General features: G+C 34.8%; 1 protein-coding gene and 1 gene segment (V, D, J or C); both read right to left on the bottom strand.

Moving 5' to 3' along the window:
- Window positions 1-4,429: 4,429 nt before the first annotated feature.
- On the bottom strand, window positions 4,430-5,051 carry LOC125273090. The segment is given in 2 exon segments: window positions 4,430-4,752; window positions 4,840-5,051. Coding segments are annotated over 2 exon segments (366 nt in total).
- A 5,108-nt stretch (window positions 5,052-10,159) lies between these two features.
- LOC125273089 (immunoglobulin delta heavy chain-like) lies at window positions 10,160-13,063 on the bottom strand. Its single transcript, XM_048198359.1, has 4 exons — window positions 12,680-13,063; window positions 12,222-12,552; window positions 10,737-10,852; window positions 10,160-10,398 (listed from the first exon to the last, which is right to left on the bottom strand). Exons 1-4 carry the CDS (start codon window positions 12,744-12,746, stop codon window positions 10,160-10,162), a joined length of 753 nt encoding a protein of 250 aa, XP_048054316.1. The 5' UTR covers window positions 12,747-13,063.
- Window positions 13,064-13,280: the final 217 nt, after the last annotated feature.

Raw genomic sequence — 13,280 nt, 5'->3', positions numbered from 1 at the left:
ATATAAAATACCAATTTAAAAATATATATTGTCTTATTGTTTTAATAACCAGGGGATTCAGATTGTCAGAGGTCATTCAGTGTAACAGGATCAAGAAGCCATTCTGAAATCAAATAAAAAACAGATAGTCATTCAACAGTCTGTGACATCATTAAGACCATGTGGTGCTGCAGAAAAGTGAGTTTATTCCTCTTAAATATTTGATAATTCCACCTTTTCATGGGAGCCTAAGATACAAAAACACACGTCATTCTGTGAAACGCCAAAAAACACATATTGTTAGATTAAAAAAAAATAAATAAAAAAAAATAAGCAGATGTTGTGAATAATTGTGATTAACTTTACTGGTCAAGCTCACTGTTTGATATAGGTGGCCAGTTGATGGCCTGCAATATAATCTGTAGTAGAAGTAGAAGTTTCATCATTCACGGTAATGTTACACGTCATTCAGTGTAACACAAAGTCTGTGTTGCACCACAGTATCATCCATTACACTGAATGACAGTATCACTGTATAAATAACAATTTTAGCATCTTATTTTACAGATAAATGAGGAATGTTTAGCACTGACAAAATTGTGTTAAACTGAATAAATATTAATATTTTATCATTTTTGTATTGTTTCATTTGTTATTGATTAACAAAGCTAATAAACCAAGAACAATAATTACAAAGATTGTCTGTCAATGGTTTTACCGTTCATCAGCTGGGGGAAAAAAAATACTCTGAAACAGATTCTAACAATATTGTTTCTCTGTGCCGTTATCGTTATAATTGTGGTGTATCATTATAGTTATCATACTCGAACAGGCCTTTAGCAAGGAAAAGAGAAAGATATTCAGGACTGCGGTTGTCAGAATAATATCTTAGCAATATTTCTGAACAGAGAGTTCCCCTTCACTACAGTATGTCACAAGTTCAAAAGAGACCTGGATTATTCACCCAAAGTACTCATCCTGATAACGTTATTTATGTTGGCACACAAAGTATTCATAAACGTAGCTGCATGCTGCAATTTTTGGGGCAAAACCAAGTGACAAGCTAAGCAAGCATGGCAGGAGCATCAGAACGGTTGAATAAAATGCTTTTTATTTCTCAACATCTGCTTCTGCTGTCATTTAATATTATTAAATTATTAAATTATATTAAAGGAATATTATTAAAACTGATTTAATGATACAGACTTAATACTAAAAACATTGCAGTGGGAACAATTACAATATTATCTCCCTTTTGGCAAAACATCATTCAGAGTAAAGGAAATATTTATGTAAAAATTAAATAATTAACTTATTTTGACCTGTAGTTGTTAAAATATATAAAAGAATATGGGTAACACTTTACAATAAGGTTGTATTAGATAACATTAGTTTGAAAATAACAACGTTAACTAACCATGAACAAAACCTCTGTTCAGCATTAGTTAATGTTTGTTAACATTAGCTCACGCATGTATTAATGCATCTATTCACATTAAAAGCACAAAGAGTTAACATTAGTTAATGCATTAGTTAACATTATAGGTGCTACAGAGGATGTTTTGTTTTATACATTTTTGCAATATTACTTGAAACTGTCTTCACTAACTGATAAAAGACTATTTATTAGGTGCACTGAAAGGAATAATATTAATATACATCATCTGTGCACGAGGTAGGGCCTTAAAAACATCAGCCAATCGTTTACGCGATCATCGCGTAAACGATTGGCCCTCTGGCTTGTCAATCACTGCCATGACGTTCCTTGTGAGATGAGCGCGGCTGCGCGCTCCAGTAACTTTCCACACTCCACAGGCGCTGCATGCAATGTTTTTGTCAGGAGACAGGAATAACAACTGCAGATTATGAGTTACCTGCGGTGAGTCCGACATAATGAATCCACTAACACGACACAGCGAATGCTGGTGGTAAACAAACATTATGTTCCAATACTCGTGCACGAGTTTTGGGAGGCGTTCCCTCGAAATGAGCTGTGAAGGAGGGGGGCTGTTCTTACGCATGCGCTCTTCAGTAACAGTCTTAGGTTTCTCAGTCGACGAAAAGATCCTCTGTAGCACCTTTAACTAACCATGAACAACACCTCTGTTCAGCATTAGTTAAAACGTTAACTCATGCATATCTGTTCCTGTGAACAGTGCAATTAGTTAACATTAGTTAATGCATTACGTTAACTCCCGCATATATTAATGAATCTATTCATATTAACAGCTCAATTAGTTAACATTAGTTAATGCATTAGTTAGTCATTGTTACGTTAACTTACGCATATTTTAATGAATCTATTCATATTAACAGCACAAGTAGTTAACATTAGTTAATGCATTAGTTAGTCATTGTTACGTTAACTCACGCATATATTAATGAATCTATTCATATTAACAGCGCAAGTAGTTAACATTAGTTAATGCATTAGATAACATGAACTAATAATGAACAATGCCTCTTATTTAGCCTTAATGTTTTAAGGTTAACTTACTGTACTTACATTAGTTTATGTAGCAGTTGACACATTTCTAACTCTCCACTCACTTACACTAAATTAAGGTAAAAAATACCATTATCAGCATAATTTATTAATAAGGCATTGATTTGGGCTGTAAACATAATTCTGAAGTGCAAACCATCTGAACATTAACAGATATGTTGTTCATGTTTATATGCATTTTACTATCATTACTTACATTCAACAAAGCATTTATTAATGGAATTTGTGAACCTTATTGTAAAGTGTATACTATTTCAACATTAACTGATGTGTAACTAACTTTTGTTGACACTTTATTAACATGACTTACCATTAACAAAGCATTTATTAATGGAATGAACAGGAAACAAATATATGAACCCTAACTGCCTGAATCACCAAGTTCAAGGTTCCCCTATCTGATGTGGAAGAGACAGAGTCATGTTCACGGTATCATTGGATCTGACCTTATCCAGTGTTTTACACTCCCTGTAGGGGAGTCTACACAGATGTGCCACTTTCATGTCCTATGCTAAAAAGATATGTGAGTATGATGTATGTGATATGTGAGTCTGGATTTGAATTACTGTTGGAACACATCCGATCTCTTCTGGAAGCTGGTTCCAGCTGTGGCTGGCGTAACAGCTAAAAGCAGACTCTCCTTGTTTAGAGCGAACCCTTGATTTTTCTAACTGATGTGATCCTATTGATCTGAGTGATCTGTTAGGTTTATATTAAATGAGCATATCTGCAATGTATTGAGGTCCTAGGCCATTGAGTGATTTACAAACAAGAAACAGTGCTTTAAAATCAATTCTAAATGCAACTGGAAGCCAGTGCAAGGACCTGAGGACTGGTGTGATATGTTCATATTTTCTGGTTCTGCTCACAATCCTGATAGCAGCATTCTGTACGAGCTGCAGCTGTCTTATGGTCTTTTTGGGAAGACCAGTGAGGAGCCCATTACAATAATTCACCCTGCTGGTGTTGAAAGTATGAACAAGTTTCTCTAAGTCTTGACTGGAGACAAAGCATCTAATTCTTGCAATATTTTTGAGATGATAATATGCTGATTTAGATATTGTTTTTACATGACTACTGAAACTCAAGTCTGACTCCAAAATAACACCAAGTTTCCTGACTTGATTTTTAGTTTAGACCCCTAGAGTGAAGGTATTTGTTCACTTTGAGAACTTCATCTTTGTTTCCAAATGCAATGACTTCAGTTTTGTCTTTGTTTAACTGAAGGAAGTTTAGGCACATCCAATTTTTAATTTCATCAGTGCATTGGCTCAGGGAGTCAATGGGGCTGTAGTCATTAGGTGACAGAGCTAGGTAAATCTGAGTGTCTTCTACATAGCTATGGTATGCAGTTTGGTTCTTTCTCATTATTTGGCTCAGTGGCAGCATATACTGTATAGGTTGAACAGTAGCAGTTCACATGAATAAGTCTGATAGTCAACAGGTTTTCAAAAGCCTTTCTTACATTCTGTGAGAGCAAAGATGAAGATAAAACCCAGTTTAGACACAATATCCATTGCCATGTTATGAAAAGAGGAACCTGATGCAGGAAAGTCAAACAAGTTTTGTGTCTGTAGATGAATAGAGTGGGGGCTTTTAAAAGGGACAAGAAGTAGGTTTGCATAGACTGCCCTCTAAAGGCACATTTACATTTTCTGTGTCCTTATTAACCTCCATGTCTGCCTTTCAATGTATTTTTATTCTTATTTAATAGTTCAGGTAGCTAATTGTGAAAAAAAAAACAAAAACAAAAAAAAACACGATCGCTTTGTCTGCATGAATTCAATATGCTTATAATGCTTGTAGTTCATTAAGAAAGACCTCAATAAAGATGTATGTTACAGATTTAAAACCATATTTTAATAAAGTAAAAATCATTGAAGCTTGTTATATTTTAGGGAAAAATGCTCTTGGGCCGTCAGAGATCACATGAATAGTTTTTGTTCAGGCCTGCAGTTTTTTGTGTAACTGTGAGTGTCTTGCACAGCAATAAACAGCTGTGTCTTCAGGCTTCAGGCTTTTCACCTCTAAATACAGCATGTTTTTGCTGGTGTCTTTGGTGATGGAGAACTGGCCTTGTAGAGACTGAGCAAAAATAGTGCCAGTGTCAATACGGCCGATCCACTCCAGTCCTCTCCCTGGTTTCTGACGGATCCAGGCCATCCAGTAGCTCATTGAGAATCCAGACACACTGCAGGACAGAGTGACTGATTCTCCTGGTCTTTTCACCACAGAATCTGAAGAGGTCAAAGACTGACCACTAACACCTGAAATATAGAGAAAAAATAATGTCAGATGGATTACAGTAACAGTGAGATGACAGTAATAATTCAGAACAACTGGAAGTTTCTTACGTAAAATAATCATCAGCAGAACAACATACTGTAGCATTTCCATTGTCTCAACTGCCAGTAAACAACAAGTTACACAGAAAAAAAAGTGTACACAGCAGCTGATTTAGATGGTTAGTCGTTGGACGGTTTATAAAACAATCCTCTGGGAGTGAGGGTGATCCGCCCTACAGAATAGTTTGCATATTAAGAGATTTTTTTGAGGGTTTAGAGTAGTCAGAGCCATACGTGCACAGAGCTCCAAAATACAGCGTAACAGCACTGAGGGTGATAAAAAATACAACATAAAAAATGTAATCATAATTTATTGTTATATTACAAGAAACAAAGTTGAAATACAGATGACAACAGATAACAACCACTTTGCAGCGTGGTTATGTGTTCACGCTTGAGCTTGAACTAAGAGTTTTTTTTTTTTTTTTTAAATCACACATATGGAATGTCTTCATATTAGATATTAACATTTTAACTGAGTTGTCTTGAGAAAACAGTATTAAATAATAATGTTGCTGATTTTTAGGGTTTATGATTTCCCAGCATGCTTAATGGCATTTTGCTTTGGTGACTTTATTCATTTTTATATCTTTTTTGTTTGTTTGTTTGTTTGTTCGTTTGACTGCAGTGTCTTAAATTTTCAGACTGCACATCTGAAGATACAGCTGATTCTTGCTATTATCTCTTGAGGTCTTAAATTTGTGCAGAATAGGAGAAGTGGAGGTATTTTTGTGGACTGTGATGAAAAAAATAATTACATGCCACCTGCTTAAATAAAGAGAAAGACGAACCCTCTGTACTACTGCACATAGATCACTGGAATGTTCTAATAATATTTTGGGACTGTAAAGTCCTGTTTCATTTTTATACTTGCATTACTTGAAATATACTTCATCAACATGCTCCTTCATTAACTCATCAGATTATGCATTATATTTGGATGTTCTTCTAGTTTGCATATTTTTTAAAACATGCATCCTATTGTAACAAAACGTACAAAATATAGGAAAGTGGCCAATGAAGCTGAAGAGAATCTAAGAGAGCAACTCTTGGGATGTACAGAACAGTCCAAAAGTTTGGAACCACTAAGATTTTTAATGTTTTTAAAAGAGGTTTTGTCTGCTCACCAAGGCTACATTTATTTAATTAAAAATACAGTAAAAACAGTAATATTGTGAAATATTATTACAATTTAAAATAACTGTTTTCTATTTGAATATATTTCACAAAGTAATTTATTCCTGTGATGCAAAGCTGAATTTTCAGCATTATTACTCCAGTCTTCAGTGTCACATGATCCTTCAGAAATCATATCTAATATGCTGATTTGCTGCTATTTCACTACTGTACTTACCCAGACAGCAACATAATGCGGCCCAGATCCGGCCCACATCTGGTACATGTGGATTACACATGGACCAGATCTGGGCCGACACTATGTTGCTGTCAGGGTAAGTACTAAAAGGCGGTATCTGTACTTTACTAGAGTATTATTTTTTTCTCCTACTTCCACTTTTACTTCAGTACATATTTTTGATGAGTTTAATACTTTTACTCCGATATTTTTTTATGTGCTGCATTGTTACTCGTTACAATTATAAAAATGTTGATGAAGCTGACGCATCAATGAGCGAATCAAGTGATTAAGAAGCTGCGCGTGCTCCCGTTCTGCCTTTTCATCAGCTAAAAAGATCAACCAAAGACGAACCAAAAACACTACCTTCCACCCCTTCAACTTCAAGTGATCGTGGCTGTGAGAGTGAGGAAGGAGACCAACCCTTGTCAGGGCGCATATACGAGCAGCGAGAGAGGGAGAGCGCGAGCATTTGCCGTCTTAAAACAACACGAGCGCTGTCTTGCTCTCAAATTGCTCTCTATTTGTTTACATAGTTAATGTGCACTGTGAAGTAACATATACAAACAATGAACAGCTGTATTTTTATTAACTAAGATTAACAAAGATTAATAAATACAGTAACAAATGTATTGATCATGGTTAGTTCATGTTGGTTATTAGTCTAATACATTAACTAATGTAATGTTAACAAATCAAACCATATTATAAAGTGTTACAAACAAATCATTTACTCAGAACACCTCTTGAAATGAGAATATAAGTGTGCTTACCCCATTTTTTTTTTTTTTAGTAAGAGTGGTAGTTTAGCCTAGTTTAGACTGGAGTGAGGTGAAAACAGAAAAAAAGTGCAAAAAGCAAGTTGTTGTTAGCTAGCTGTTAATTTTATTCAATTGTATATGGTAGAACTATTAGTCAAAATAAACTTTTTGGTAATGAAATCAAAGTGCTGACAACAAACAAAGCATCTCAACTTGTCTGCATCTCAAGTGGTCTTCACGCACTCAATACTTGTACTTTTACTTTCAGTACTTGAGAAGTAAATTTTAAAATAAACTACTTGCAATACTTAAGTACAAAAAATTTTGAATACTTTAGTACTTCTACTTAAGTGTGGTGCTTAAAGAGCACTTCAACTTTTACTCAAGTCACTTTTTTGATAGAGCACTTGTACTTTTACTCAAGTCTGGGTCTCTAGTACTTTATACATCTCTGCAGAATTAAAACAGCATTGGTTTTAAATATTCATGTTTAGAAAGTTTCTTGCAGATTTAAACTTACATGAAACCAGTACAAATATAATAATATAACTCAGATTCATCTTTCTTCAAGACCAATGCAGTTCCATGCAAAAACTGTGTTTCTGGTGTGTGAAGAAGTGTGAAAAATCAAAGCATTTATTGAACAGAGAACAGGCGATGTTTCAGACTTCATTTGATTAAGGGAGGGTCTTAAAAACTAAACAAAATCTGCTGCACTGCCCTCAGTGTTAATCAGTGATGATCTTCAGTGATGAAGATAATGTATAAATGATATATACATATATATTATGATAACGTGACACACATTGTAATAAATGCTTTGTCAGGTAACATAAAAATGTTACCATCAAAAATAACTTTTTATTCAAGTCTTAAACAATACAAAATATGGCTGTATCAACCTGACTTTATTTCTGTCAGTGTGTGTAGTCCACATTTACTTATAGTAATTTTTACAGTCTTTTTTTTTCTTATGCATTAATATTTTGTTGATACATAAAAGACATTTTGGTAACAGGTAATTCTCAGGCTATACTGTTTTTAACCACATGTAGCACAAACATGGCTGATTATGTTTTGTCCTGAGGTCGATGGCTTTTAAACCATGTGCTACTATTATATTATATTTTTGCAATGAGCGTCTTTAACAGTTAATAAGCCTCACAGGATGAAGCTGCCTGTATCAACAGTACAAACAAATGTACAAAACATGATTACTCACGAGGTTGAACTGAAATATTGAACACCACATGAAACACAATCTGTTATGCCAGTCGGAAGTTTAATTTGAATGTTGAATATGAAATGTGTAAAAAGTGTAAAAAATGTAAGACTCAAAATGATTTAGTGACTAGAAATAATAGCTTAAATTGTGTTAGATTCTGAGTCTATTTTTTATTCAGTCAGTATAGTTTATTTTCACATGAGTTTTCACCCTTTTCTCTTCACTCAGTTTGGAATTTATGCCAGTATTTTTTTTTTCCCTTGCATACCTTTTAAACTTAAACTTATTTCATATTAGTGTGATGCAAGATTGATTTTAGCACTGATAGCTGCCAACTGAGATACCAGACGCACTGCATTATCCAGGGTTTTTCACTACGAATTCAAAGACTGACCACTAACAGCTGAAAGACATGGGAAATTAATGTGATAATAATGAAGCATAATTGATGAAATAGAACAATGAGATGACTGTATGTAATTCAGAAGAATTAAAAGTGTCTCTATAGAGCAACATTTCCATTATCACCCTAAAACTTTCAAGTGAAAAGAACAAGAAGATATTTAGCTGCACAGCATCTGAGCACAAGTACTGACTCAATTCAATTTATAGCACAGTCCCTTGGTATTTGAATGACATATGAATTATCCTCCCTATGAAATTATTTGAATATATAAAGGTTTGTTAACATGTTAACATCACAGTTTTTATATCTGTGTTTTTATCATTTTATCTAATTATAGTAATGTGATATTGTAAATGTAAGAACAATAGGCTATTTTATAACGTTTCTGGTTATTGTTCTGGGGAAATCATAAAAGCAACAGCGGTATCAGTCAGCACCATGGGCAGATGAGCAAGTGAAGTACAGATGATGGTTTGGGTCAGTGGCGTGCAGTGGGGTTCTGAAATGAGGAGGCAAAGTCTTCACTGTTTTTGATTTTAATGTTATTTATTTTAATGTAAATTGCAGTTACACTTAATGTTGACACATTTTTCAGGTAAAGAAACATTACTTACAATATCATGGACAATTTTTTTAAAGTTTATTATTCTCTTTAAAAGTATATTTCTCATCAAGTTAGTGCTTTTAAGCATTGTTGTACTTACCAAAATAACTAAAAGAATGCAGTAACAAATTTCATATGTCATATATTTTATTGTGAACTGATGACTGCTGTTCAGCTGTTTCTTTTTAGTAGTCAACTTATTTTCGGATCAGCAGTCATCAAAGCTCAGTAAACACTGCAGGTGTTGTGATGGTCACAGACACAGAAATACCTTTATTTTCACTCAACTGATGCTCATCAGAAAGCTGTAGATCTGTGCTGTTGTTGGAGGACTGGCGCTTGTATGTGATACCCTGAGGAGGGTCTGGCTAAATGAGGTCAGTGAGGAGGACGGAAGGAGACATTTTGGCATTTCAGGATGTGACTGACAGTGGTGGTTGTTGCACTGATGTGTGGCTTTGCTTATTTTTGAGCGTCACTACAGCAATTAAAGCAAGAGTACTGTACATTTGAATGAACTGATCACTTTTTGGCATGGAGTTACAGTAAGCTGGATGAAAAATAATTAAGGTTAGAAACAAATAAATACAAATCTGAATGAAGATCAAAAATTTGCAATCTCCATCAACAGTAAACTATGTCCTTTCAATGGTCATATAAATGGTGAGTAGATTTCAGATACAAACAAGAAAGTGTCTGAATTTAAGAACCAGAGAGAATTAAAATCATGATGATCTTATCACAATGACAACTAATATTTAAAAATCATAATAATAATAATTTAATAATAATAATTTAATAACAATAATAATAGTAAATTAGCAGTGATAGACTAATAACTGGTCTTTTATTTCTGTGGTTATTGTAGGGCCTCTTCAACAGATGGAGTCACTGTGGCCCTCGAGCACAGTAATAAACAGCAGTGTCCTCTTCTCTCAGACTCTTGAATTCAAGATACTGTGTACTTTGAGACACGTCCTCACTCATAAGTGAAGTGATTTTTCACAGAGTCTGCGTAAATAAGATAATCAGATTCGGAACTTTCACCAGAGTTTACTCCCCCAATCCACTCCAGAGCTTTTCCTGGCTTCTGCCTGATCCAGTAGTAGGAGCTTGTCATTGTAAAACCAGATATTTTACAGGAGATCTTCACTGTTTCTCCAGGTCTCTTTATCACAGCAGGAAACTGATCTAATCGGATTTCATCACCACTGATACCTGTGGAAAAAAAAAAAAATACATAAATCATATTAACAGTGAGCTTCTATAGTGCTGTTTTCTAGAATAACACAAATGTCAAATTACCTTGTTGTACGGTGGCTTAGAGAGCTCAACGCGCTGCAACTGAGGAGAACACATACAAACCGAAAAAACACCAGCAAATTAAGAAAACATCTTCTTCAGTTTGACAACACGTGCTGCAAAAGTTCACAACACAACCAAATAAAATACGCTGCAAATGTTCACAACACAACCAAATACAGAAATGCACTGCTAATACTCACAATGCACATATGACCACGGTGTTCAAATAATAAACAACAACAAAAACTCACCTTTCAGGCCATTGCTACACCACTGAAGAGTAAACACTGAAAAATATGTGGGCCCGGCCAGGTTCATCACTTGTTGGTGTCCCCATAAAACTTTTTCCTTGTGGTCTGTGCCAGTCCTGGAGCCAGGACAAATGACAAGGCTTTTACAATTCTCAGGGGGGCTTGTGTGAAAATTTATTATTAATAATAAATTATTAGCAATAAAAAATAATTGATGTAACAATTTATTTTTTACTTTTTTACTTATTTACTTATTTTATTATCAAATGTGAATCATTGTCAATCATTTTGCGAGCAATTGTTGATAAAGACAAATGTCACATCACAATATTGGAATTGGCATTTTAAACAATGATGGCGCTAGGTGAAGTGGTGAAGTCTTAAATCCCAGTCAATTATTCACTGCAGAAAGTGAGTGTAAAATCTGAGCGATGAGAGCTCTACTTCAACACGTTCTTATAACGGTATAACCTTAATTTATTTTCTTAATATTTCTCCTGTGGCCCATACATAGTGAAAAAGAGAATATAAGCTATTTCGTGTTAAACAAGTTTTTTTTTAATGAGGAGTAGCTAATCTAACGTATTATTGCAGCGTGTCGGTTATGTGGTGATGTGCTATGAAATAAAAGTAGCCTAAAATCATCATCATCATTCAGATCATCGCAGAGGGGTCTTGAGTTTGCTGGGCCTGGTCTGTGCTATTTGCAGCGCATTTTTGTATTTGGGTGTTGTGAACTTTTGCAGCACGTGTGTTGTCAAAATGATCAAGATGTTTTCTTTATTTGCTGGTGTTTTTTCTATTTGCATGTGTTTTCCTCATTTGCAGTGCGTTGAGCTCTCTAGGCCACCGTAGTACTGAGAAACAATCACCACAAATATGAAATACCAGATGCTCATTGCACCATTGTCAAAACATTTGCTAAATGTAAATTCTGCTCCTGTTGTTTCACTGCACAGTGAACAGTGATCTGGATTTGTGTGTTATATAGAGGTAAATCATCACATTTGCATAATCTGCTTTCTCAGGCCTTGTACATGATTATTATTATTAATGTGAGGAGGAGGAATTACTAAGTCCAGAATTGTTTATTGTGGACTTCAATTTATCTGTTTTCTTCATGTAATTTAAATGATGTCAGTATGCTAATTGTTTATAATAATTTATGTCACAATGTAATAAAATAATTGTTTGATAATTATTAAGTCTTCAGAAACGGGTCATGTTTAATATTTAAGTTAGTGACTCCCTCTTGTGGAGCTCTGCTGCTATAGTAGACTATATTATATAATATATTAGCATTGATACATTTCTACAATACACTTTTATATACAGTTTTTTATTATTCATATAAATTAAATTAGTGTCTGTGTGTGTGTGTGTGTGTGTTTGTCTGGTAATGTGTTTGAATATGATCATGAGCATGAATCAGGCATTGAGTGTGTTGATCTTTGTGTTGATGATCTGCAGATCTGTTTTTGTCACTTTCTCACATTGAGCTGAGCCACTGTGTCTGTCTTTGCACAGTAATACACAGCTGTGTCTTCAGTCTGCAGGCTGCTGATGTCTAAGTACAGCTCATTCCGGTCCGTGTCTCTGGAAATCGTGAAGCGACTCTTGAAGGAATTTCCAGAGTCTATCGATCCACTGCCCCATATGATCCCGATCCACTCCATGGCTTTTCCAGGAGGCTGCCTGATCCAAGCTGTGCCATAGTCTTTGAGGGCATATCCAGAGATCTGACAGGACAACTTCACTGATTGACCAGGAGCTTTAATCTGTGCAGGAGACGAGGTCAGAGAGATGCCAGAAACATCTGAAAAAGACAAAAACATACTGTGAGAGTCAGTCTCAGTTCATCTGTTTCTATATAAATATTAGAATAATTACAGTCAGCAACAGAAAGATTCACTTTTCTGATGAGATTGAATGAATCCACTCACATGGTAAAAAAACACACAAAATGAGTAGAATTTGACTCATGATTGATTTCAGAGTCAGACAGGACATCCACACAGCTTTTGTCCTAGTGTTAGTGACTGATCCTGTACTCGAGGAAACTGACACTCTTATTCTCTCATGTGGATGGTGAACATTTGCATATTATTAACCGAGTTAAATCAGGATACGATTTTGTAGCTTCAGTTTGCATCTATGGTTTGTATAGGAATCACAAAGAGGAGATCTAAAAACAACATTATGCAGGCAGTAATGATAATAACATCACTCGAGTCTTGATCTTGTTTACATGCATCTTCCATGTATTTATGGCTTAAATGTCATTTGTATTGGCCTAGAGCTGGACAAAATACACTCATAAAAGCTCATTAGGCATCATTAAAGAGATCGTTCACACAAAATCATTTGACTGACCTTTGATCTGATGTTGTTCCAGTCCTGTAAGACTTTCTTCTGAGAAACACAAAATTGATACAAAATTCATACAAAGAAAACAAGTTTAAAATATTCTCCTTGTGTTCCTCAGAAGAAAGAAAGTCACACAGGTTTGGAATGACATGAGGGTGAGTAAATGATGACAGAATT

This window comes from Megalobrama amblycephala, linkage group LG7 (genome assembly GCF_018812025.1).
Source record: "Megalobrama amblycephala isolate DHTTF-2021 linkage group LG7, ASM1881202v1, whole genome shotgun sequence".
Classification (NCBI taxonomy): Eukaryota; Metazoa; Chordata; class Actinopteri; order Cypriniformes; family Xenocyprididae; genus Megalobrama; species Megalobrama amblycephala.
The sequence above is the reverse complement of the archived record's forward strand: the minus strand, read 5'-3'. Positions and strand labels throughout refer to the sequence as shown.